General features: G+C 38.2%; 1 protein-coding gene across 1 annotated transcript in view; it reads right to left on the bottom strand.

Annotated features, from left to right (window-relative positions):
* LOC120428250 (zinc finger protein 423 homolog) overlaps positions 1–27,621 on the bottom strand; it is a 110,877-nt gene that overhangs the window by 37,478 nt on the left and 45,778 nt on the right. The window contains exon 3 of the mRNA XM_039593238.2: positions 23,010–23,102. Coding sequence (XP_039449172.1) covers positions 23,010–23,102 — 93 coding nt within the window. The remainder of the gene's footprint in view (positions 1–23,009; positions 23,103–27,621) is intronic.

Below are 27,621 nucleotides of genomic sequence, written 5' to 3'. Positions count from 1 at the left end.
GGACCCGGCCCTTGTTTTATATAGAGATGTTACATTTCGCTGCGTGGCTTAATTTATGAGTGATTTGTAACATGGCCCATTGCCGTTTTGCTTGATTTATTAAATTTGTTTTATTTGTTTTGTGCCCTGGCTTGGAGATATGTCCGTACATGCGCTGCACATTCGTCGTTGTCGTCGTCGTCGTCATCGTAGTAGGCAAGGTGACGGCGAGTGCTGCATGACAATGTCGGTTAGGGTCACCGTACGACGACAAGCGCAGTAGGCCAGTCGCGTGACGATGGCAACCCTATATAGTCCGAAAAGGTCTCCTTATTTTATATGACAAATGGCGGTAAGAAATCGCGACAGAACCGCGCGACCGCGCAACACCAAAACGGCATCAGGAAAGTGGTCCGTGCAGCAGCAAAACGGTCTCTCGATGATCCGCGGAATGATAATGGGACGCAATTATGTGCCGTCGTTGTCGGATGGTTTTTGCTGGGTCGAGTCGTCGTAGTCGGTGTGTACCAGGTACCATTGCAGTAGAGTCCCACAGCACGTCAAGAGGACGAGGAATAAAAGTAAATTATTGTGTGCGCGTAAAAATGTGCATTTGGCGGCAGTTGCCTTGGAGACTTGAGTTGTGGTGCTACTCCAATCTGGGAATATATATCATAACATCACTCAAAGGTGCTAGAGCTGGATGATCTAGAAGCTAGACAAAGATTGAGATCTTTAGTTAATTAAATCTGTTTACTGTTTTAACCTTGTATTTTTGATATTTTCCAGCATACACGTTTTTAAAAAAAATATTTAGGTTTTTTTTGTACTGAATGAGTACGTTAAACGATCAAAGCTTTTAAACAAATAAACGAAATCAAGCTGCTTTCCGATATCCATTGATTTGGAGCGGAAGCTATCGTTTCACATAATTTTCAAGCTCACACCACAAACGGTACCCATTATCGGATTGTTAGTTTTACCCACTCGAAGCAACGCTTAAACACTGAAAACAAGCGTCTTTATCCGAAATTCGTCCGGAAATAGACGTCAGCTCATTCACAACTTTACCCCAGCATCCACCAGCGTAGAGATTCATTCATGAGTTGGTTTTCTATGCTGAGAGTTGAAAAAAAAAGAACACCATTGAATGGAACTGACTAATCATCTTCATCACCATCAACACCACCACACCGACCGATCGGCTTAACCCTTGTACTTTCAGAGTCCCTCTTGACTCGAACTAATCCTCTTTCACCTGACTTCGATTTGTGTTTTTTCCCTACTCTCTTGCGACTAAAAATAAACCCACAGCCAATGCGTCACGGTTTAGTTTGAAGCACACCGGCTTCGGCATGTCCAGTTCGGCTCTGAGTTTGAAAATTGAATTGAAGATAGAACATGACCCCCGGGCTCAGCCGATTGAGCGGAAACAGGTGATGAAACGTCCAACAAAGTGGTGTCCGTGCGATGCTGCTGCTGCTGCACTCGGAATTAAGTCACGTCTTGAGCACGATTGACTGGCATCCGCGGCTTAGCTGTGAGGGAGAGATGGTGAAAACACGGGGCCATCAAGAATGAAAGTAGCTTTTTTTGGTCCGTACGAGTTGGGAAGTATCTATCGACGCGGGATTTCCAAGTGGGGAATCAATTATGCTTGAGCAATACGTTTGGGAAAGGTGGGGAAGTAGAACGGATTTTCGGTACTACACGCACCTGATCGGTTAAGATCAATTTACCTTGTGGTGCTAAGAAACTTGTTTTATAGAGAATTTCAATAAAATCAGCCTTATTTAAAAGATTTCTCTGTAGTAGCTTAAAGTCAACTGTCATTTCTAAAGGCTAAAGGCTAAAGAGAGTTCTTTGCAGCGATAATATCTAACAAACCCGAGCAGGTGATACTAACTGGAAAATTTTATGCTTTGTTATTGTCAGCAGATCAGGTTATGTTATTGAAACACCCAGATTAGCTGTTAGCTGATTTGTTCGTAAAATAACCCAATCTGTTATCAAAAAATATTACAAGAAAATCCAATAGCGAGCTTTTGCATAAAGATTTTTTTTACACACATTTTGATATCTTTAAAACTACGAGAACTACAGATATATTGTTTTATTCATCTTCTTACGCACAAAATAATTTTCTAGCAAAATTTGACTATTTTTACAATCAGATTTTTGCAGGATTTGGACCGTAAGTAGGGGAAGGTGGGGCAAGAGGAACAATCGCTCGTACGGCCGTAATTTTTACAATTTTGATTATTTCTAGTATGAGGAATTGTTGCTAGCAATCCAATTAGCTGATTCTACTTCCACATAATCGCCAAAACGACGTTAACGCCACGGAGCATAAGATTTAATGAAGTTTTTTTTTACAAACCTTTGAAAGTACAAAATAAGGCTTTGGGTTTGTTTTAAGGCTCATTTTATCAAAATGCAATTTTTCCTACATCAGTAGTGTCCCTACCAATGACTTGCACCTATTATAAAGTATGATTTAACTTTTGGTTATATTTGTTGAGAGCCTTTAAAAAATCTTGTTCAGGTGGGGCAAGTGTACCATATGGATTTTTAGTATGGAAAAAAATACGAATTGCTGCAACAACATATTTTATTGGGAAATAAATACATAAAAGTACTTAAAAACTGATAAACAATTGTAAAAAAAATGTCCATACAAAATATAGTGATAATATGAAAATTTCCTTTTTTTTCATCTAAGTAATAATCTTTTTCGTAAAAACGATCAATTTTTTTAGTAAAATAATATTATTTAATCTAAAAATGAAAGAAACGTTTCAAATACATCCTAATCTGATGTATCTAAGTGATAACAGTTCAATTGTTAGCAAATTAACATGTTGTTTCATGCATTGTTCCTCTTGCCCCAACGGGTTGTTCGTCTTGCCCCACTAGTTGAGTAGAACACACGGAAAAAAATAATATTTTTTTTGCATTAAAAAACAGGATTTTTTAAAAACTTGTTCTATCAAAGTCTTAGTCAAGACCTGGAATAAGATGATTATTAGAAAATCCGACAGATTTTAACGTTTTTAATGGGTTACAACAATCATTTCCTTAGCTTGTTACACTTGCCCCACTTTCCCCTATTGTGATTTTGGTATAAGAAGACAACACGTTACTTCGTCGCCATCGTGCTAACTTGTCGTACGTGCATTTTGGGCCAAATTGAGTTAAGAACGCCATTTTGTGCAGCTCACAATGCCTCACCTTTTGACCTTCACAGATCCCCAAAATTCGATTTCAATCCTGAGATATTCAACAAAAACCGAAAAAACTCCGTGCATTTTTGTCACTTTACATATGAAAGTAGTTTCAATCTTGTCGTGCTATCTTGTCACTCCATGAAAATTGATGTAAGTGCGACAAAAGGCCAAAGGGATTTCAGGCCAGGAAAGTCAGGATGCGTTTGTCGCACGTACAAGCTAGACTACCGTAAACATTCGTAATTATAACTCGGGACTCCAGCAACCAACTTCAACCAAACTTTGGGACAATGCACAGAATGGTGAGCCAAACAAAACGTGTTTGTTATTGTTTACATTGCGTGCTCTCGTTTTTGAATATTCAAGGTCAAACATTAAAACGCGTTTTTCTCGGAACGTCAAAATGGCGGGTGCGACAAGATAGCACGACGACGTCGACTTGATTGTTGTGCACCCTTGAATCAATTGGTGTTGGTGAAATATGTTTTTCTTGGCAACGGTAAATAACTGTTTTTTTTTTCATATTTGATTATAAATTTTTTCAAGTGAACAGGTAAACAAAATATTGAACTTAAACTATGTTATCGCAATTTAAAAAAATAACAACAAATTTCATCATAAACACCTCAAAAATTTCGAGAACATTTTTAATTTCCTCAAGAAAATAAGTCTTTATAAAATTGGTCAAAATTTTCCCATACTTCTAGCCATATTTACCTAAATAAATAGTAGTTTATGCAACAAGTTGCAAAAAGAGGATTTTTCAGCACGAGTCGTACATTTATCCAACGAGGTTCACCGAGTTGGATAAATACGAAGAGTGCTGAAAAAATCAAGTTTTGCAACGAGTTCCATACAACATTTTTTGCAATTCCAAAAAACACACACTGAGTGAAATTTTATGTCAAATTTTCATGTATTTTGTCAATAAATTGTTTAAATCAAAAAAATGTTGAAAAGTGTTACTTTTCGAAACAAGTGCTGAAAAGTTCAACTTTTCAGCACCCATTTGAGTGCTGAAAAGTAGAACTTTTCAGCATTAATTTTGAAAAGTGTTGCTAGTCGATTCTGTTATTTTTGGTACATAAAAGTAGGCTATTTCGTCGTTCAAGAATGACAGGAAAAGTAAGTAGTTTTACGACGGAATTGCAAAAAAATATTATGAAACGGGTTGTGGACACTAAGTAAATAATCGAACAAATTATTGATTTCCTCAGAGTTATTAATAAAATCAACTTTCAAATGTTATACTTTTTATTAAAGTTTTAGTTTAAATACCACATGATAAAATTCGTCAAAGTTTTCTCATAGATCTAGCCATTTTTACTTAAAATAAATCGAGTTATGAGCGCTTAGAAAAAGTTTTTTTTTTAAATTTTACATCCAGAGGAAATAATAGGTCATGACCATGAGTGAAAATCGTCATAATTTAACATTAGAATTTGTCAAAAATATTGTAAAACAAATCAATCCTAAGTCTAACTGTGAAGGACAGGTAATTTTGTGTTCCTAGTTTAGATAGGGAATCCTCACGTCGGAATGGCTCGCGACCCCCCGAGGGAGAGCAAAACCTCCCAACCACCACACATTTTCTCGTGCGCTCATCAAAAGCAATTCACACCGCCCGCCGCCGCTGGCCAAAGTCGTAAAAAACCGCGATCTGATTCCGATCCCCCGCGCCACCGGTGCGAGAGGGATGTCATTTTTGAATTGTTTTTTTTTGTTTCTTTTTTTTCCTCGCACTTCTCGAAAGCAATAAACCCCACAATTGACGATGGTGTGATCTCTCGGAGGTGATACACATCACATTGTACCTCGCCGGTAAGCATGCTTGGTCTTATTTTGACGAATGTAAAAAAACCGGTGCCCTCAAAAGAAGTGGGGCCTCACGGAACAATCCTTGCAAACACTCTTGAGATTTAACCAGAAAAGTACCGTTTCTGGTTTTTGGCACTAAATCTGTGCCCCGGACAAGAACAAGCCGTTGAGAGTGGCGATGTTAACGAAAAAAAAAAACAATGATTTGTACAACAATCATAATTGCTCTGGTTTTGTTTCCTTCTCTACTTGAGATGACCCGATAAGCTCACTCCACCAGAGCTGGAGGAGGCTAAATCCAGTACAGAGTTACGATTGGGGGGCCTCGTAACCCCGCAAACTCCCGATGTGACCATGGCGAACAAACAAAACCGTCCGGGACGGGACTCCTCCGAGCCATCTGGACGGATTGATGAGGAGCGCGTGTGGCCATTAGAAAAAAAGAACCCACAAAAGCGTGCTAAATTGCAGGGAAGAAACAATTACTCTCATTTTTCGGTTCTTTTCCGATTCGGCACGTTTTTTTTTTCTTTCTACTGTCTCAATCGATCGCCTGGATCAGGGCGCGCGAAATGAAGGAGGAATCGATCAATCGATCACCAGCGTCCAACTCAACAACGGATCAAACCAAGACGACAGGTGAGGTGAAAATAGATTTTTGTTGTTCTTTTGAGGTTTGCTCTCTCCCCCATCGGGAGTACCACAAACCACAACCACCACATTGGCCCAGAGCAGGCAGCTGAAGTTGTACAGGTCCAAGCTGCGCGTTGCGGTTTGCAATGGGATTGGAGCACGTGTCTTTTGGGGTAGAATTAATCACTGTTGGTGGCTGGTGCGCGGTTTAATCGAAGTGTATGGTTCAGCGGGTTAGCGGATTGAAACGTTTGAACGAAATAAATTGTTTCGGTTTCGAAAGAAGGGAACTCAACTCAAATGAAGGGGTCGAATTTCAGATTTACAATTACAGAACAACGAGGTTCACCGAGTTGGGTAAATACGACGAGTGTTGAAAAAATCAAGTTTTGCAGTTCAATACAATTTTTTTTGCAATTCCGTCGTGAAACTATTTACTTTTCCTGCCATTCTCGAACGACGAAACGTAAAGCCTACTTAACTCTACCAAAAATAACAGAATCGAATAGTAACCGTTTTAAAAACAAATGCTGAAAAGTTCTACTTTTGAACACTGAAACAGATGCTGAAAAGTTGAACATTTCAGCACTTGTTTGGAAAAGTAATACTTTTCAACATTTTTTTGACTAAATCTATGGACATTTGACTTATAATTCTGTTCAAAGGGTTTTTTCGGAATTGCAAAAACGTTGTATGAAACTCGTTGCAAAACTTGATTTTTTCATCACTCGTCGTATTTATCCAACTCGGCGAACCTCGTTGGATAAATGTACGACTCGTGCTGAAAAAAACTGTTTTTTGCAACTTGTTGCATAAACTACTATTTTGCAATACCGAAAAACACCCTTTGAGTGGAATTATAAGTGAAATGTTCATGTGGGTAATTCTCTACCAACTCACACGAAATCGGGAAAAGTTGCCCCGACCCCTCTTCGATTTGCGTGAAACTTTGTCCTAAGAGGTAACTTTTGTCCCTGATCACGAATCTGAGGTCCGTTTTTTGATATCTCGTGATGGAGGGGCGGTACGACCCCTTCCATTTTTGAACATGCGAAAAAAGAGGTATTTTTCAATAATTTGCAGCCTGAAACGGTGATGAGATAGAAATTTGGTGTCAAAGGGACTTTTATGTAAAATTAGACGCCCGATTTGATGGCGTACTCAGAATTCTGAATAAACGTATTTTTCATCGAAAAAAACACTAAAAAAGTTTTAAAAATTCTCCCATTTTCCGTTACTCGACTGCAAAAAATTTTGGAACATGTCATTTTATGGGAAATTTAATGTACTTTTCGAATCTACATTGACCCAGAAGGGTCATTTTTTCATTTAGAACAAAATTTTTCATTTTAAAATTTCGTGTTTTTTCTAACTTTGCAGGGTTATTTTTTAGAGTGTAACAATGTTCTACAAAGTTGTAGAGCAGACAATTACAAAAATTTTGATGTATAAACATAAGGGGTTTGCTTATAAACATCACGAGTTATCACGATTTTACGAAAAAATTTTTTGAAAAAGTTACTTTTTGCGTTTCTCTTTGTTTCGTCGTCCGTGTCTGTCGCGGGTGACCATGAATGGCCATGATCGATGACGACCAACTTTTTCAAAACTTTTTTTCGTAAAATCGCGATAACTCGTGATGTTTATAAGCAAACCCCTTATGTTTATATATCAAAATTTTTGTAATTGTCTGCTCTACAACTTTGTAGAACATTGTTTCACTCTAAAAAATAACCCTACAAAGTTAGAAAAAACACGAAATTTTAAAATGAAAAATTTTGTTCTAAATGAAAAAATGACCCTTCTGGGACAATGTAGATTCGAAAAGTACATTAAATTTCCCATAAAATGACATGTTCCAAAATTTTTTACAGTCGAGTAACGGAAAATGGGAGAATTTTTAAAACTTTTTTAGTGTTTTTTTCGATGAAAAATACGTTTATTCGGAATTCTGAGTACGCCATCAAATCGGGCGTCTAATTTTACAAAAAAGTCCTTTTGACACCAAATTTCTATCTCATCACCGTTTCAGGCTGCAAATTATTGAAAAACACCTCTTTTTTCGCATGTTCAAAAATGGAAGGGGTCGTACCGCCCCTCCGTCACGAGATATCAAAAAACGGACCTCGGATTCGTGATCAGGGACAAAAGTTACCCCTTAGGACAAAGTTTCACGCAAATCGAAGAGGGGTCGGGGCAACTGCTGTGTGAGTTGGCGGAGAATTACCCATGTATTTTTTTTTACGTTTGAATCAAAAAAATGTTGAAAAGTATTTCTTTTCGAAACACTTTTCAGCATCCATTTCAGTGCTGGAAAGTAGAACTTTTTAGCATTTATTTTGAAAAGTGTTACTATTCGATTTTGTTGTTTTTGGTACAGAAAAGTAGACTATTTTGTCGTTCAAGAATGACAGGAAAAGTAAGTAGTTTCACGACGGAATTGCAAAAAGATTTTTTTGTAACTCTATCGTGACATTGCTTACTTTTCCTGTCATTCCCGAATGACTGAACGGCCTAGTTTTCTTCGCTTGTATTGAAAAGTAATACTTTTCAAAGTCATGTTGATTTAAATTGAGTAAACACATGGTCGTTTGACTTAATATCCCATTCAAAGGGTGTTTTCGAAATTGCATAAAATGTTGAATGCAACTCTTAGCAAAACTTGATTAAAAAAAACTCGTCATTTTAATTCAATGATGTTTACCGAGTACGACTCGTGTTGAAAACCTACTTTTTGCAATTCCGTCTTGAAACTTCCTATACCTACGTGAAATGCAAAAAAAATTAAGACTTTAATTTTCTACAATTGTTTCGTCAGACAAAAATGTCGAAACAAACTTTAAAACGAATTTCAATTTCAAAACAAAACTTTGCTTGTCTATGATAAGTTATGGTAAAATTGCCTGTTTATATCGGCTTTGTCCAACAATGTTATGTATTTTCCCTGTCAGTGTCGAGTTGCCAAAATTTTATTTCTAGATTTTTTGTTTGAAAAGGCTTATAGGCCCTTTTAAAAAACTCTAGATTTTTTACAGTAATTTCTAAAAACGCCATTGCTAATTTTATTTGAGGCTGTTGTCTAACCCTCGTTCAATTTTTTTCAACGTATACTGTTGCATTTATAATCAAATAGGCATTTTTACAAATTTTGATTTTTGAGAACTCCGACGCGAAAGTTTAAGGAAAAAATGTGATCATGAACTTTTGAAAGCTGCCCATTTTTTTTTGTTTTAATGTATTATTTTGCCTAAACATAAAAAAAAAACAAATGCAAAAAAAAATCGAAAACGAAACTAACGAAACTATTGGCACTACGCCCCTCGGGGCATGGCCTTCCTCTAACGTGGGATTTCTGCTCCAGCGCCTCTGACGAGACAGGAGAAACCGGGACCTACGTTTTACTTCACCATCCGATAGAAGCTCAGTGGATAAGGCGGGAATCGAATCCGCGTCTCATAGCATCATCGGGATCGGCAGCCGAAGCCGCTACCCCTGCGCCACGAGACCATCATAAATCATAAAAAAATCTAACATAGACAAACTCAAAAATCCATAGAAATCACTTGCTTAGAAACAAAATCTAATCCACACGGGCTCTATATTGCCGTTTACACCATTTTCTTAAACCTCAACTCCCGAATGTATAAGTTAAGTCATTCGGGTCATAGTTTAGATTTTAAATCAGGTGAATATAGTATTATTGAACTATTTAGAAATATATTATACTATTTTATTACAGTTGAGTCGATTCGCCTAACAGATTTTTATTTAAAAGAAATCATTATAATTCTAAGATAATTCAACTAATTCTTTGTTGAGCGTAAAAACAACCGGTCACACAACAAGGCATAAGAAACTGTGCTCACCCTTAAGTACAAATATGCTAGTTTTCTAAAACGTTCTTGGCTAAATCTAAGTTTGCAAACTTCTTTTCTACGTTTACTAATTATTATTTAATAATTTATGTATTGCTCATTAATTAACTTTTTAACGCTTTCATTGATTCCTCGGCAACCACCGAACTGAATTTCAAACTTTCTTAGCAATAAACCTTCCCCAAAACCGAGCCGGCGGCACCATCAAAGTTGTCCAGTTTGTTCGGTATAAATCGTAAGCAAACAATAGTCCCGCGCGCGCAAACAACCGCCTTTTCCGTGTTTTTATTTCGCGCCAACTTTCAAGCGCAACAGCAATTAAAAGCAGAGCCTGCTGCGCTTGGTCTGTGTGGTGTGCCCTGGTTCAGAACCTAGAATCTCCGAAACTTTTATTTCGAGACTCATCATCAAAGCTAGCCGCGCTCCTCACCCAGTGAGTCGAATTGCTCAAGCGGGCGTTAAATGGGCGCGAAATCAACCCCAAACCACGCGTGGAGTTCGAGGAGGGGTCATCCTTAAATGAAGCGTGTCTGTGCCTGGCCTGGTACGACCGACATATAATCAATGCTTAGGTTCTGATGAAATCACGGTAATAGCGGACGGACGGACGAACGGCCACCACACAAAACACAACCCTAACCGTGTCTCCTGGGAGTTCCTGAACTCCGGGCCCGAACTCAACTCGGTGCGGTGCCGCACCGGTCAGGCAATCGATATACCACGAGAAGGCAAAAAGGCCACATCAAAACCGGCAGAAGGAGCACACGATGAGAAGGAGGGAGGAAAAAAATCAAGTGTAAAATGATTCTCCTGGCCCTCAGAAGTCAATCTCACTCGTTTCAAAGCTTGTTAATAAAAGTTTCCTATAATTTTTGCGCCTTGCTTGGGAAATGTTTCTGGTGGGAATACGTTCATAAATATATTACTCTCGTTGGCTCTGCTTTTCGGAAATATTATAACTGAGCTTTCTCTCCCAGTCAGTCTCGGGGATGTTGTTTTACCGGCATTCTGGCCGAGATATAGGCCTCGACGAAAAAAGGAAAAATTTCGGAACGGAACGTGCTGGACGAAGGTAAAGTTCGAAGCCACTATGTCGGCAAAAGGTTTCAAGCTGGTCGTGGGAGGGGGGACGAGGTGGCAGACAAACACTTTCTGGTCGTCCTCGTCGAACAAGCCCGGTGCCAAAAGGATCCTACACCGAACCCGAAACCAACCGGCCCCCGCATCGAGTGGGTGTGTGTGTGTGCGAAAGAGAAAAGTCATTTCAATTTCTATGTATCCTTTTGGGGTACTTTGGAGCCTGATGGGACACAGAGGAACAATTCAATTACTCCCCTGAGAGTGAGCAGAAATTTCAAATACAGAAATATATAACGTATATAAATACAAACACACTCACACACACACACTTTCCCCCTCTCGACCTTCATGCCTTCTCACCTGAAGGTGAACCCCCTTGCTGACACACTTTTCCACCCACAATACTATTTTCCACCCTCACTCAACCACGTTCGTCGTCGTCGGAGAATCGGGTGCTCTCGTCTCGATGCTCAAACTCTCCCATGACTCACTCTCACCACACACTTCACGTGGTTTTGCTCTTTTCCATGCCTGCCAGCCAGCTGAGCCAGCTGTGTGTTTACAAACAGAGAGCGACAGAAGTAGCAAAAGGTTGAGATTGTTCATTTTTCGCAAACAGAGAAGAATCTGACGGTGAGAAATGAGCAGCACTGAGCGACAGGAAATGTTTGAGCGATGTGACGAGCTGCAGGGTTTATCTGAATGGGAGGGAGGGGGGGGGGATCACACAATCAGGTTCGATGGACAGGATTCGAGGAGTGTCCCGAGAGGGATGCGATGGTCGGAATAGAGCAAATTTAGTTTAATATAAATTAATCGATTTCTAAAAATTGGGCATTTAAATGCAGTGGTGTTATTAGAGCTTTAAATATCAAAAATGCCTCTATCGAAGTCTGCGATCTAAAAAATTCGCCAAAAAACAAATGTTCAACCAATTTTAGATCTTTACAGGCATTGGAGTTCTTCTTTTATAAAATGAAAGGGGTTTGAATTTAAAAAGTATACAATATGAAAAAAAAAAAACAAACTAGACATGGCAATTAAAAAAGGTCATTATTGGAGGTAGAGTAAAAAAGTAAAGTAAAAAGTAAAAGCGAATTAAAATACTAAATTTGAAACACACAACACATAAAAGAGAACAGTAAAGTTTTTCGTGGAACATAAGTTGCTCAAAAACATTTCCTAAACGCAGAGAAATAATCATTTTCGATTATAATTAAGAGGCAGTATTTGTAGATTCTGCTCGGTTTGTTCTAGAGGTCGTATCGAGGTGCTCCGATTTGGATGAAACTTTCAGCGTTTGTTTGTCTATACATGAGATGAACTCATGTCAAATATGAGCCCTCTACGATAAAGGGAAGTGAGGTAAAACGGGCATTGAAGTTTGAGGTCCAAAAAACATGAAAAATCTTAAAATTGCTCGCATTTCCGTAAAACTTTGTCAATTCCAACTCTCTTAGATGCATTCGAATGGTCTTTCGAAGCCCTTCAAAATGTGCTATAGACATCCAGGATCGGTTTAACTTTTTCTCATAGCTTTTGCAAATTACTGTTTAAAATGGATTTTTTTAAAACCTTAATATCTTTTTGCAACAGCCTCCAACACCCATACTCCCATAGGTCAAAAGATAGGTAATTTCATGGACTATAAGCTTACGGTATTAACTTTTTGGCCAATCGCAGTTTTTCTCATAGTTTTACGATTTTTCTAGAACAAACATTTTACAACGTTAGTTTTTGCCCTGTAGGCCAAGAAGACGGCTTTTTTTGGTCTCAATTTTGTCATATTCGGAATCCTCGGTCAATTTCACTTAAGTTAGGAGTATTGGAAATGTAATTTTGATTTAAAAAATAATTTAATAAAACATTTTTGAAAAAAGAAATAAATCTTCTTTACCCTATGTTCAATACGTCAAATGCTGTATCAAGTAGGCGAAAACTTGTTTTACCCCTAATCCGACAAAATTCTAAATAATATTTTAGTTAATTCTAAATGGCATTTTTTCCTATCAAATTCTTAATTCCAACACCTCAATCTAATGTAAAATTTTCTGAGGATTCCGAATATGTCAAAATTGAGACCAAAAAGTGCCGTCTTCTTGGCCTACAGGGCAAAAACTAACGTTGCAAAATGTTTGCTCTAGAAAAATCGTAAAACTATGAGAAAAACTGCGATTGGCCAAAAAGTTAATACCGTAAGCTTATAGTCCATGAAATTACCTATCTTTTGCTATGGGAGTATGGGTGTTGGAGGCTGTTGCAAAAAGATATTAAGGTTTTAAAAAAATCCATTTTAAACAGTAATTTGCAAAAGCTATGAGAAAAAGTCAAACCAATCCTGGATGTCTATAGCACATTTTGAAGGACTTCAAAAGACCTTTTGAATGCATCTAAGAGAGTTGGAATTGATGAAGTTTTACGGAAATGCGGGCAATTTTAAGATTTTTCATGTTTTTTGGACCTCAAGCTTCAATGCCCGTTTTACCTCACTTCCCTTTGTCGTAGAGGGCTCATATTTGGCATGAGTTCATCTCATGTATAGACAAACAAACGCTAAAAGTTTCATCCAAATCGGAGCACCTCGATACGACCTCTAGAACAAACCGAGCAGAATCTACAAATACTGCCTCTTAACTTTTCAGCACTCTATTGAAACAGAATCTTAAAGTTTAATTTTTCGACGCTCACACTGACGGCGCCTTGAAACAGTGACAAGCAAACATCACTCAACGTAAAAAGCTGAAAAAAATTTTGGTCTCAGAAATTCAAAAAAATGTGTTCCGTTCTTTGTAAAACATGATTTAAAAATTGAAAATGGAAATTGAAATTACAGGCCACGGTATCAACATTTGAATGAAAAATGTGTTTTGAAATGCAAAAAAAAACAAACAACAAATTTGAATACGTGTAAAATCCCTTGACAGCATTAAAAAAAATCATTTGTTTTGCTCTTAGATCGAATGTTTATTTTCAAACTTCTAAGAACTGACGTCAATTTAAATATTTGGTTAAGATTTTATGCTACCCTCGCTGAAGAAATCTTTTTATTGTCGTATTTAATTTTTTATTTTTTGTGAATCCCGACTAGCCTTCTGTTTTTTTATTTTTGTTGGCAATAAGATGCTTGAAAATTGTGTTTTTTTTTTGGTAATAATCAAATGTAAAACATGATGTTTCGCTTTTACCTTTATTTGAAAGCTTTTATAGCGATCTTCTGAACGATGTACCGACCAAATCAAAATTTTATTTTATAATTAATATCAATATTTTGAAGAAAAACATTGGCCTTTATTTTATTTTATAATTAATATCAATATTTTGAAGAAAAACATTGGCCTTTAAATCCACAAATTCGGAACACTTTTTTCTTATTGATGTAAACTTACATTAGTGTTCTCCAGAAGTGTATATTGTCAACAAAATACTGACTCCAAGCGCTGGAACCAATAAAACTATATCTTTGTTATGCTTTTATGAATTGTATGATATTTTTGTGAAATTATCCGTTGATCGGGTACAGTAATATTCCACAATTATGGATGTAGTGTTAAGCTACTCTTCATAAAATAGCCTTTAAATGATGTTTTTTGTAAAAAAAAATACTCAAAAATGAAGGTCCTAATTATAGTAGGGCCAATTCATAAATATTGATAAATTACCACAATATTCCAAATATGTGGAATGATTGTAAAAAAAACTGAATTTGAAATTATTAGGCGTGTTTTTTTTTGTTTTTGTAAATAGGGAATAACTATTTGGTCCTCAAAAGGCAAAGCTAATTTTTAATTATTCAATGTTGGATTTTCCAACTGTTTTGTTCCCAATCCCACTTAAGTCGGGATTAGATTTCCAAGATTCGACAATCTGTACCTCTCCAAAGCAGCTGCAGGACCAGCTGTAGGAGAGTGTGTCGCACTTTGTTTCATTTCATACCGTCTAATTTATTTATTTTTATTGGACAACCTGATCCAAATGCCGCCCAAAGGGGTTCTCGCTCTCTCTCTGTTAACCTCATGAAAAGCCATCACTCTTTCGTTTAAGGAGCAACGGCAACAACCCCCAACCCGGGTCGGTCGTCGGCGTTGGTCCAGGTTTTTGTCTCTCCTGGTAGATTATTCTCGGTGATCAATTGGGTAATAAAAATGATAACTGTTAGATATAGTATCTCTTGCATGGAATTGGAAAGGAAATGCCATTCTAAAGGGCCTTCACATGTGTGAGTTTGTGTGCCAGTTTGAGGTGGCAGGTTTGGCCGTTTGAAACACACACAGGGGCAACGTGTGCCGGAAGATGCTGCTGCTGCTGCTGGTGGGAGTGGGTTAGCTCCCATGAGGGAAATAATTTCCTGATGTAACCAAGTTTGCTGGGTAGGGGGGAAGCCCGAGTTTGGCGCGAGGTTGGAAGTAAGTGTGAAAGAGAATGAACGTTATGATTCCAGGGTGGGAGGTAGGGGGAATTTGCTTTTCGGGCAGCATATAAGCATAATGGTTTGCATACATTACTGAGGTTTTCCGACAAGACACTGCGGACACTCTCCGGCAAGATGCTAACGCAGAAGGGATTCCGATATGTGTTGCCAAAGTATTTGGAAAATCTCGATAATTAATTAAGTTTTCGGACAAGCGTTCATTGTGTGGCGTCTTGAGTGTGCGATAATTGCTACGTGACAGCGTTCCGCTGGGCCCATTTACCCATACGGACCCCCGAACAACGAAGAAACAATCCTTTTCCGTACCGCGAAGGAAAATAACTGCCGAGGATAAATTCCTCTCCGGAATTCCAAACGACTCAGGCTCGATTAAACTATCACGTTACCACCTTTTGCAAGCGGAACGATTCGACAATGAAACTCCCTTTTTTCGCTTCTAAAAAAATCAGTCCGTAGACGAACAAAAAAATCAATCGCAATTGCTCTCCACAGGATCCAAAACGATAAAAATCATTCCAAAACAAGGCGGTCTGTTGTTCTCTCGTCAAGCACCACGCACAATAAATAAACAATAAAGAAATCCCCGCAACAATACCGAATGAAATAATACAAGTAATGAAGAGGATGCTCCTTTTTTGCTTGCTTGCTCCCTATTCACTCGGCTAACTTGATATCGCAGTAGTCGACGACGACGAACGTGGTTGTTCATTGATTCAAACGTGCGCTTACTACGATTGCAATCTTAATGGTTGGAAGATTTTTTTTTTCCTGTATGTTAATTGTAGTAGGCCGTGAATGTCCCGCAAAGTTGGCTGGCACCTTCTATTCTGTTGTTTTTTGTTGTGCGAAGGATTACCAAACTGACAAAAACATAACTCAAAAATCCTTAGCTTAGCGTGTTGATTATGGGCTGAGCCCGGAATGAGGCGACAAACCTGCGATCTGCTGGGGCGGATGGGATCGCCTTATCTTACAAAAATATCAAATGTCGGGGCTTTGGTTTGTTTGGTCCCTTTGGGTTCCCATGTCCTTGGATGTTTTGTGCAGACATTCCATTGGGGGATGAATAAAACGTGCGGCTTAATGGGCTAAATGCATCATATACAGCCTTATTATGTTCTTTTGGTTGGAAGCTGGAAGAACACCACAACAGGTGGAATACAAAAACATCATTGTTTTACATGGTTGAATGACAATTTAATCAACAAGAATTCGAGGTGAACGACTTATATGAATCTAGTAAGTAGGAGAGTTTGATGTAATATGAACAGTGGAGGGAATTTGGACACCTCTTTTAAAATCCATTTTTCTTCAGATTTAAAATGAAAACGGTAATGACAAAACCAGTAGGACTGGTACTGGCCTAGAAGTACGAAAAAAATTGGAATAGGTAGTTTTGGAACAATTTGTAAAAGATTCCGAAGGTACTTCCTAAAATCTTGCCAGGCATAAAACTGAACATTTATTAATTATTGATTGCAATTTGAAAAGTCAAAATACTTTTAAAAAAATAAAGGAAGCACAGGAATTTGAAAAAAAACTTTCTTTATTTTATTATATTTATTATAATATGTAAAGGGCCACTGAATTTAAACTGACTTAATTCATAAACCTGTCCTTAAAATTCAAATAAAAATTTTCAATTCAAAACGTTTAGAGACTGTACCGCAACCGAAATGTTTGACATATTACACTTATTTTTTATTTAATTTCATTTAATTTTTAATTTACTTTGCAAAAGATAATTTTTTGTTCACAAAACCAGCTAAAGGCACAAAAGAGCAAAAAACAATAAAATACAAATAAATAATACTTAAAAACAAGCTCAAGTGTATAATAAATGTATGTCTTAGAATTTCCGATTTCCGTCAACTAGGAGAGGACCAAGACAAATGATTTGAAAAGGACAACTGTTTAACCATGTTCTTGCTCATTTTATTTTTATTTATTTTTATTGATTTCAAAACTAGAAACTGTAAACTGCTCTAGACCTATAAGAAAAGCAGTTATTCGTATATAGTCCAGATTCGATCCGAAGCTCCAACTATCCAAGAATTCGATTGTCTGAAGTTTGATTACCCCAAGGTTTGTATAGGGCTTCGGATATTCGTATTTCGCATTTTTTTTATTTTCTTGCTATTAACATCAATTTCGACCAAATGTCAGTCAAATTTGAGTGGTATTTTTTCAATATTTCATCACCGCCATTTTGGCCACCATCTTAGATTTAAAAATTCTAAATCACTTCAGCATAGTTTAAGCTCGACAGTCAAAATCATCCAACGAAAAAAAAATGTAATTCGATTACTCAAATATTTTTTTCAAGCCTTTCGGACCATCGAGACTTGACTGTATTGAACAAATTTTGTTTTACAAGAAAAAAGTTCCATATTTTTGTCAAATAAATTTTAGAATTTTTATGTTCAGTTTTTTTTTATTTTTCTGGCTTCTGGCTTCTCCAACTCCAAAAAATCGGGAGTCTGGGACCCCTTGGTCATCCCTCATATTCGGAACAGTTTACTGATCGACCAATAATCAAAAAATCATAGCAAATCGATAATTGAACTTAATGATTCGCTTCTACCTTCATTTGAAAGCTTTTCTTGCGACCTTTGAAATATTGTATTGACCAACTGAAAATTTTAACTTTTACATGGAGTTTTTGATAACGCTTTGACCCTTGAAATCCACAAATTTGGAACACGGATGTAAACAATTTTGGTTCTCTCCATGAGTACATATTTTTTTACAAAATAATGACTTAACTCACTAAAATCAACAAAATTCAAGCTTAGTTATGTTTTATGAATGGTTTGAAAAATTTTTATGTAAAAATATCAGTTAAATTCAGGAGTTCCACAATTGTGGGGGGCACAATAACATCCCACAATCATGAAACAGGCAATTTGGAGGCAGTGTTTTGCTGCTTGGAACAAAATCGTCTTGAAATACTGTTTTTGTTTAAAAAGTACTACTTTTACTAGTGAAATAACAAGAGAATTCCAAATAAAGGTCCTAAAATAGTAGGGGCGACAGAATTGATGCATTTGGCATGCTATTGACAAATTATCACAAAAGTGTTCCGAATTTGTGGGTGTTCCGAATATTTGGGATGACTGTACTCAATTTTAAAATACATATTAAGTGAAAAACACAGCCAAAGTTGAACTCAGAAAAAATGACATTTAAAAAAAACATTGGCAAAGTCACATAAAAAAGTGGAACTTCCAGCCCAATTTTTTTCTTTAATTTAAAGATTTCTTCTTTCCAATGCTTTTTAAACATAAAAAAATGGTTGAAAATTGATTTTTGGTAAATTTTTAGATTGAGGCCGCCTAGAGGCTGAGTTGGATTATAGAGGTTTAACCTTATTAAAAAAAAATACGTTTTTCATGAAAATTAACATGTTTCGTGAAACAATATGAAATGAAAATTCGGACCGGTCAATCCCCATTAAAACGCGTTCTCTCTATTTTGCCGTAGGGAAACTCGTTACTTGTGACTGCTGTATTCTCAGAAAGGCAATAAAGAGCTCCGCACACTACGTTTGCCCACGGTATTATCCTTTTTTGTGCCACGTACCACCGCATTCCAAAAAAAAACCCAAACCAAAAAGTGTGAAACACACCACGATAGAAAGAAAATATTTCCCACCTCGCGCAAAACCACCCCCTCTAGAGTGTGCCACGTGATAATGAGAAAAGTGAGAACAGAAAAAAAAAGCTCAGCCGTGATAGCAATAAACGGTTTTCCGAGTCGCGTGCTCGCGCCCTCTGCTGCTGGCTGGTGGGTGACATCAGCCGAGGATGATCCCGCAGCATCCAGTAGACCGACCGCCCAGCAACGCACTTTCTCACTCGCTGTGTGCGTGGGAGGATGGTTATTGTTATTACACTTCAGAGCGGTACGCATCGCCCCCCAAAGGCACTGGGACACACCAAACCGAACCGAACCGGGTTTTCCATGGCCAGCCAGAACCAAAACCCGGACCAGAACAACCACTCACTCTCCTCGGTGGAGCAGCATACATAAATTTATCTCACCCCCACACCATCCACAACCTCCCCCTGTGTCTCTCTCTAGTGATGCTGCTGGTGGCAACACGAAATAAAATGTGTGTAGAGATACATAAACATTTGCAGAAATAAATTATCTTCTAGGGGTTACGAATGTAGTTAGGTAATATTGAAATCACTCCCAAGCTTCAGGTGAAAAGGCACCCAGGAGTGTCGTGGCCGTTTCAAAGACACCCAGTACACCGATACAAAACCGGGGCCAAAACTTGGCACTGCTGGCACATTGGCCCTGTCTGTCTCTTTCATCCCCACAGCGAGCTCTCAGCTCTGTCGGGCTCGTTTCAACAGCCAGAAAGTGAGGCTCTCTTTGGTGGTGTTTGGGCTCGAAGGAACGCACCACTGCCTGTTGGTCCGCACAGGTTATGGCCCTGTCGAGAAATCGTCTCCACATTAAAAATAGAAACTCGCTCATCCCGTTGTCAGCGCAAACTTTTCCTCCTGCAGCCAAATAATTAATGCACCACCCTATAACTCTACCACTCCCAGCAGCACCTAAAGATTTCAGAGATTATCTTCTGATCAATCTTAATTATGCCCGCCAGATGTAAATTCATCACCCAAAAGTGGAAATTAACCATCCACCAACACTGCACGGTCTAGTAGGCCGGATGGAATAATTGATACACCTCTTGCTAGTAAAACACGTTCGCTGTAGGTGGGTGGTTGAGGGAGAGGGGATCTAATGCCTATCAAACAGAGAGGGAAAACGAATTTCGAAACCACGCAACGAAAGGTGTCGTCATTATTCTTGGAGGAGTGATTCTTGGCTGCATGGTGGGAAAATATCTCGGGTTTTGGTCTGAATGAATTAATGAATTAATTGAATTAAAATTTTGATACTGAAGTTCTATAATGATAACGACAGTTCTATCGTTATCATTGGGACGAAAACGATAATCTATCGTTATATTTAAAATTTTACCTCGTTTGATAGCCATAATGCAAATAATTTATACAAACACGAAATTCGCTTAAAAATAAAACCCAAATTGCGACATATGAAAATGTGAGTATTTTTGCATAAAAACACTATATTATGAAAACTTCAGTATTCAATCAAAAATATTCGATAAAGCGAAAATATATACAACATTTCGCTTCGTTTGATACCCATACTGCAATTAATGAAAATTTGAGAATTTTATGAAAATTTGAGTATTTTACAACAAAATATTTATGAAAATAAAAATGCATAGAAAATTTACCTCGTTTGATATCCACAGTGCGAGTTATGAAAATTTTAGTATTTTCAAAAAATACGATATTTTATGAAAATTGTAATGTTTGCAAAAAACACTATTAAGTGAAAATGGATACAAAATTTTGCTTAGTTTGATACCCGTATTGTTTGGTGAAAATTTTAGTACTTAACAAAAAAAAACAATAAAAGTAAAAACAGAGTGTGACAAGAAGGAAAGGGAGGTCTGAGAGACCGTGACGTCACGCTAGATTATTTCTTGTAGTCCTTTCCTCTCCTTGTTTTGTGTTTTTTTTTCATTGCCAGCTCGTTTTACTTTTCGCTCGCGGGCAATGATGGCTCGCGAGCTGGCTCGTTCGCGGAGCACAGGCAATCGGCGAGGAAGCTCCTGACTCGCGGCGAGAAATCGAGAGATTTCCAACACTGCATTTAACAAAATAAAAAAAATTAATAGACAACCTTAAGAAATTATAAACTCTCGAATTAACTCCAAATAAACAAAAATTAAATCATCCAGTTTATACATCATGCCAAAATTTAACAAAAAAGAAATCAACAAAACAATACGTGTCGTACTTTTCTAGGGGGGTTGGAGCCAGCGTGACAAAGTGTGACATAAGGGGAGGAGGGGGGTAAATTTTGGCCGATTTTAGAGTGACATACTCTATGGATGACGCCTAATCGGCACAAACAGCGCTTTTTCAGCAGATTTGCAGCTGAGTTTAGACATTTTATTTCTGTTTTCGAGCTGGGTTTTTTCTGATGTTATTCCAACCCTGCAAAATGTCAAATAAATTAATTATTTTCAGACATACTGTCATCAAGGGAGACATTGGGTCTGGGGTGAGATTGGGTCATACAAATTTCAGCATTTTTGTATGACCCAATCTCACCCGCCAGACCCAATGTCTCTCCTGATGACGGTAGTCAAAACGGCACTTTAATTTTTCATTAGACTTTTTTAAAAGTTAGGCTACATTTTTGGACTTCAAAATATTTTGGAGGCTTTGACCACGCTCCGTACAAAGAGATTTGTTTTGAATGGGAATTGCACACGAGGGGGGAGGTTGGGGGGTCTGAGATTTAAAAAAGTGTTAACGTGATTTGTGGTTGGGCCTTAACTCAATTTCAAAATATATTTTCTGCGTGTCATTTTTATTTGAATAAACATTTAGGCTGTTTATATTGATTTTTGAAATGAAATGAACCTACGAATGTAAACTCGCAAACCAATCTTATTCTTTTTTTAAATGATTGCAATTTAATTATTAATAATTTATCTTTTAAAATCTCTATTTTGAATTAGGGCTTATAAATGTGTTTTTCTGTTTTTTTTTTCTATAGTAAACATTACCAAAAACCAAAAAATCAACCGTGAACACGGTGCTATAAATATTCGAAATGGTCCCACTGTGCACATTTGCAAACTAAGGAGACATTCACCTTAAGGACAATCGGAAATGGAACTGTTCTGTTTTGTGAATGAACTCATAGAATCTAAAGAGACATAGAAAGGAGCCGAGCGAGTTCTTCTGTTAGATCTGTGATTGTTTTGGTGTTTATCGTCGACTTAATACCGATTTTTAAATTATACATAACGTCATTCAGTTTGGGACACACCTTTGCGAGAGGGCACCTGCCTGTCTGCCTGGCTGCTATCCGATTCATTCAACGTTTGTGTCTGTGGGCCCATAAAAGAAAGGGATGCTGCGAAGAAGATGATGTTCCGCTCTATTTGGGATGGCGTGAAATTTGGTGCGGTTTTACTGGGAAATCGCTTTTGTATTATTTATCATTCCTTTTTTCCAATCTCGTTTGCCTTTGGGTGACTGCCGGGTAAATATTTGATGAACCGTCGTACGGATTTCGTACGGTTTCCGTGACACGGGACAAAAATCAAGAAATCGAGGGGAGCAATTATCTAAATAAAAGAGACGACAGTTAAGGACGAGGGTTGCGTTGCATTGTCGTCATTTGTTAGAGCGAAGGTGTGAGGGTTGGGCAAAAAGCAGCGTGTGCAAGGTCATCCCCGGGGGAATAGTTCCGGCTACGGAGTTTGCGATAAGACACTTGAAGGAGTAACGTCACATAAATCAAGAGCGAATTGGGCACGGAAGAAGTATCCTCGACGAAAAACGGACCGCCACATTCCTGCCAGCAGGTTTTGTCGGCGTATCTTTGACCGGCCCCACGAGACTCTGCACGGTGCTGGTATTGTTCTTAAGACGAAAAGGTAAACCGCTTCAGGAAGAGAGCGAGAGATGGGCCACAGTAATTATTCAAAAACACAATGTAAGAGATAAAATTTGCATAGCTCACTCATTCACTCAAAGGTTCGTATAAATCACGTCAAGTGTTTCGTTGTACCCTCTTTCTTGGCGCCAGAGCAACAACTCAAACATTCCCCACAAAAGAAAGACAACTCGGGTGAGTGTGTGTTGTAGTTGTAGTTAATTATTCATCAATGTCCCTTTTTCTTAGGACCTGAGAAAGCGGCAGGTCACCCCTTTGGTTCTGAAGAGAAACCGTGATGCACCACACACTTGGCCAAAAACTATCCTTCAGTACAGATTAGATAAATTGCGGTCGTCTTTTACTTTTGACTTTGTTCCGCAAGTGTGGGTTCTTTCAAGAAGACACAAAATAAACAACTACTCATCTTATAATAGGGTATGCAAGAAGAACTGTACTTACCGGAACAGAAGCTCTCCGAGGTGAGATCATCGTCGTTGTAATCGTTGGAATTGATCGAATCATTGTCAAAGAGTTCGTGCTTTATCGGGTCACCTGAGAAAAAAGAGAGAAATTAATCAAAAAAGTGTGTTTAAAACAAACACAAATAAATCGTTTTTAATAATGAACATTAATAAAATATGCGAAATGATTTAATGGAAATCTTAACTTGTTTGAGCTTTTCACTCTTCATAGGAAAAATCCACTTTTAGGCAAACGACCTTACACAAATTTTTAGTGTAAAAAATCTACTCTTACTCAAAAGTAGAACACATATCTTCATGTTTAGATTTGAGACTGTCGTTAAATATTTTTGCGGAAATGGCTTTTTCCATATCGAGCTGCCAAATGAGAGTTCCAGTCCAGCATATAGAGTTTTATTTTTTGAAAAAATATTTTTGTTTTAAAAGCGTTTTTAGATCCAGTTGGCATGCAAATTATACGTGATGAAAATTCCAATGAAATTGGTAAATTTTTCACTTTTCTGAAAATCCGGTTTTCGTGCCAAACTTTTTTTTTTGACAGCCGAAAAACTCACCTAACCTTATCTTATCTACAAACATTGGTTCCAAACGTGCGACAAGAACAAATCTTGCATGATCAAGAGTGGAATCACTTTATAATATTATTGATTAAAATACAAGACGAACATTACAAATTTTGCGAAATTTCAAGGATCTTAACGACGTTGTGAAAAGCTCAACTTTACAGCATTGTTATTTCGAAAAGTTCGACTTTTTGCAACTTAAATAATATAATAAACTTTCATGCACTGTTTTAGGCCATAAAAAGAAGGCAAATAAATTTAACATTATTTGAAAAGTTCACAATTTTTAAATGATTAGAAATTTGAGTTTCAGACAACGTGTCTAATCAATTTAAGATTTTTTTATAGCTGAACAAAATTTTCGTACTGCAGCTTATCTGTCTCACGAGTTTGGATATTTTCAAAGATAGCAATTTTCCTTCCCCAAAATCGCTTACATTCTATTAGGAAATTCCCTAGACAAGAGAAGGCACACCAACTTCTAAGTCTACGGTCCAGACATACCCCCAAGTATAAGCCCCTCCACAGGGTAGCTAATAATTATCGAGGGTGGGTACTTCTTCGAAATTTGATTTACCACACCTTATCGGAATCGTCGTCGTCGTCGTCGTCTAGCAGCAGCACAAGACTCTTGATTTTCCAATTCCGGTGCGGTGCGTCCTTCGGGGTCATCGTCGTCGTCTCATCCGCTTGTTTGGGGACCAAAATCGTCATTTTTTATTCATAAATATTTGCGCAGGATGTTTTTCGACTAGCCTGCCAGCATGCCAGCAAAGAAAAGGGTGCAATTTCGTCTTGTTCTTGGGAAATGGCTTGGCCCCAAAACAATCCTGCTTCCGCGTCTCTCTTTCGATGCTGCCGACCCTCAATTGGAGTTTGAGTCGAGGCAAATAAAGCAAAATAAAAAGCAATTTGATTGCGCTGTGAGGAAAAGAAGTTGCTGCTCAAGTGCATTGGCTTAGATGTGCCCCAGCCAGGGATGGTGTGTCTAAGATTTTGTCTTCCAATTTACATAGACGAACCTTTCTTCCGTTGAAGGGGGACGAGCAAGGTGAGCACTGGTTTGTTGTTTTTATTTCTGAACACAATTGTTGAACGGAGGAGCATTGAACACTGGGAGAAGATCCCACACTGAAAGGAGATTTTCGGAAATATAAAAAAAAAACTAAAAATGCAAAAATACAAAAAAACAAAAATACAAAAATACAAAAATACAAAAATAAAAAAATACAAAAATACAAAAATACAAAAATACAAAAATACAAAAATACAAAAATACAAAAATACAAAAATACAAAAATACAAAAATACAAAAATACAAAAATACAAAAATACAAAAATACAAAAATACAAAAATACAAAAATACAAAAATACAAAAATACAAAATTGCAAACAACTTGAAAAATTTGCAAATTTGATTAAAATTGTTACTGTAAGTTATTTGAGAGTAAGTAAACACCTTTACCCATTTAAAGCTGGATTATTAAGATTTCTAATTTTCCGTGCACCATCCCGAAAATAATTTTCACCATCTTCCAACTCTGGATTAGAAATGCGGAACAATGCCCGAAATGAAACATGCTCCCCCCGATGTGCTTCTTCTGTTGATGCCAAGAATCTTACGGTTCTGACAAAAAGGTGAATGCAAAGAATCACGTTGAGGGTTGAGCGGGGGAAGAAGACAACTATGGGGGCACCAGATGATAAGGATTCTTTGAACAATCTTTCCATGGAGCCGTAAGAAAACCGAAAACTCGCATTTGCTAGAGAGAATAGAAATGTTCCGGCATGGAGCAGAAGATACCCATACCGAAATTTCCAACTTTATATTATTCAATTATTATACCCTCAAGATTTGCCAGCAAATAATAAGATGAAATCTGTGCTGCTCTCGATGCACTTTCCGGGTGTGGTGCATCTTTTCGGTATACGGTGCATCCGACAATTTGCTCCGTTGCCTCAAAATTGTAAACGTGTTTAATATTTATATGGTTGCATATTGTGTTGTACCTTTTGCCTTTGTGGGCCCCTTTGGACACCACAGAAGAACATGGTTTCCAAAAAAAAACCCGACAATTGTCTTGTAGGAAATTTACACCCAACTCCATGTTCCAACGAAAAAGCTTTTCCCACCAAGGTCGCATCTCATCAGTCAACATTCAGCTCCCCGAGTCGAATCCACAGCGCCGCACACATTATGGATGTGCCCCACCGGGACCTGCCACACAGTTCTCGGGGCCCGGTTCCTTCGGAGAGATCTCAAAACTCTAAAGCACAACTTATGTGAGTTTGTTTTCTTCGCTTGTCCTAGGCTATAACACCATGCCAGCCAGTGTCGTATCTCTCGCCAAAACCCTTATGTGTGCTTCTGCCAAAAAATAACTTTTTGGCCACCTTCAGCAACGGTGCCGGTGCCACCGACATCACAACATCCCGGTGCTATCAAAGTGTCCCCCGGGAACCCGTATGCCGCAGCAGCAGCAGCTCTTTCACGGATTCTTGGCCCCCATAGTTTGATGATCTGGTATCTCGCTCGCTCGTTCTATCTCAGTTTTCTACCTTCACATTCCGAAAATAAACTGCAATACTGGGAGTTTCGGAACAACCTCGTATTGGTGAGAATGTGTCGATATTTTGAGGCAACTTAAACGTAAAAGTTTTAAAAAATTAAAAATTCTGGAGAAGAACCTTTTGAACAAGCAAACTGAAGTTTAACATGTTCTTAAAAAATACAAACAAAAAAGTTATTCTTCTTCTTAAAAACACCCAAAGCAAACGGCCGAGAGTACTTGGTAAGTCAAAGGTCTCGGGATTGAATTCTGATACCATCTCGTATTTTTTTAAGTCAGTCCGTTCGTTTTACCTTTTTACTCTCAGATCGTGCTTTTTTTTCTCTCGGATTGGCTCGCCGCAAATGTGGGTGTTAAAATTTGGTGTTGTTTGATTCGAAAATGTCATAAGATACAAAGAAATTATAACCTCTTCGAACCATTTCATGTTTAAACTAATTAACCTTCCATTAACACACGTCACCACGAGGAATAAATTTGTCACCCCTTTTCGCTCAAAATCTGTCCCAATATGTCCCAACCGCCGCGCCGCACACAGTACATTAGTATGCCGTCCATCCGTAACCAAACTCGGCGGGAATTGGCCAACCCGGGGCCCGTTTTCCGTTCCGTTCTGTTCTCGGGCACGGATTTCGACACCAAGTCGGCCAAACACATATAATAATTCCGAGCCTTCCGCAAGGGGTTCCGGCACTGCTGCTGCTGCTTCTGCTCCCCTTTATAATTCCCTTGGGGAGCAGGCTTTCCTCGTGCTCGATTTCCCCCCTTTTACCACTTCCGCTTCTTCCGGGTGGGAATGCCGGGGCCAGTGGGGTTGAGAAGGTGGTAGCGGGGGAAGGTTCTCTCTGGCTTCTCCTCCCCAGTGGGAATTCCGTTCCGTTAGCTGGGAAGTTTCCATTTTGCCGTCCCATTTTCCACCCCGGCAGCAACCCGCAATCCGCCCGAGTTGGGACGACGACAACGACGATGGGGATTGCTTCTTGTTTCTTGAGCACTCTCGACGACTCGACTTGGCCGATGTGCCTTCCGAGGAGGTGTCGTGTGTATTTGTGTGTGGGTGTGAGTGTGTTTATAAATTTTGTTTCTCGGACGGAATCCAGCATACCTTCATCATTACCACCTGGAGAGATGAGATAGATTTCCCCCGAGAATTCACTTTTTGAATATAATTGCAAATGTTTTTAGCACGGTTGGGATCCACAAAGGCCCGACCATTGGGCGCAAAAATGTGCCAGTTTTGATTTTTGGTTTCTTTATTCACACTTCAGTTGGCAGAGATCAATATTTGGCTACGAGAGATGGATTCATGAAGTTGGGAAAAGTTTCAAGCCAAAGTGTTATAATCAGAACACGGCGTGTTTTCTGGCCAACCTTAAGGAGAAAAAATAGTCATCGCTACTTTCAAATGTGTCTTATTGGTAATTTTCTCAGCTTTCCAATGCTTCTAAGAGCGAA

This window comes from Culex pipiens, chromosome 2, assembly GCF_016801865.2.
Source record: "Culex pipiens pallens isolate TS chromosome 2, TS_CPP_V2, whole genome shotgun sequence".
Lineage (NCBI taxonomy): Eukaryota > Metazoa > Arthropoda > Insecta > Diptera > Culicidae > Culex > Culex pipiens.
Note: the sequence above shows the minus strand (reverse complement) of the source record. Positions and strands in the feature narration are given on the sequence as shown.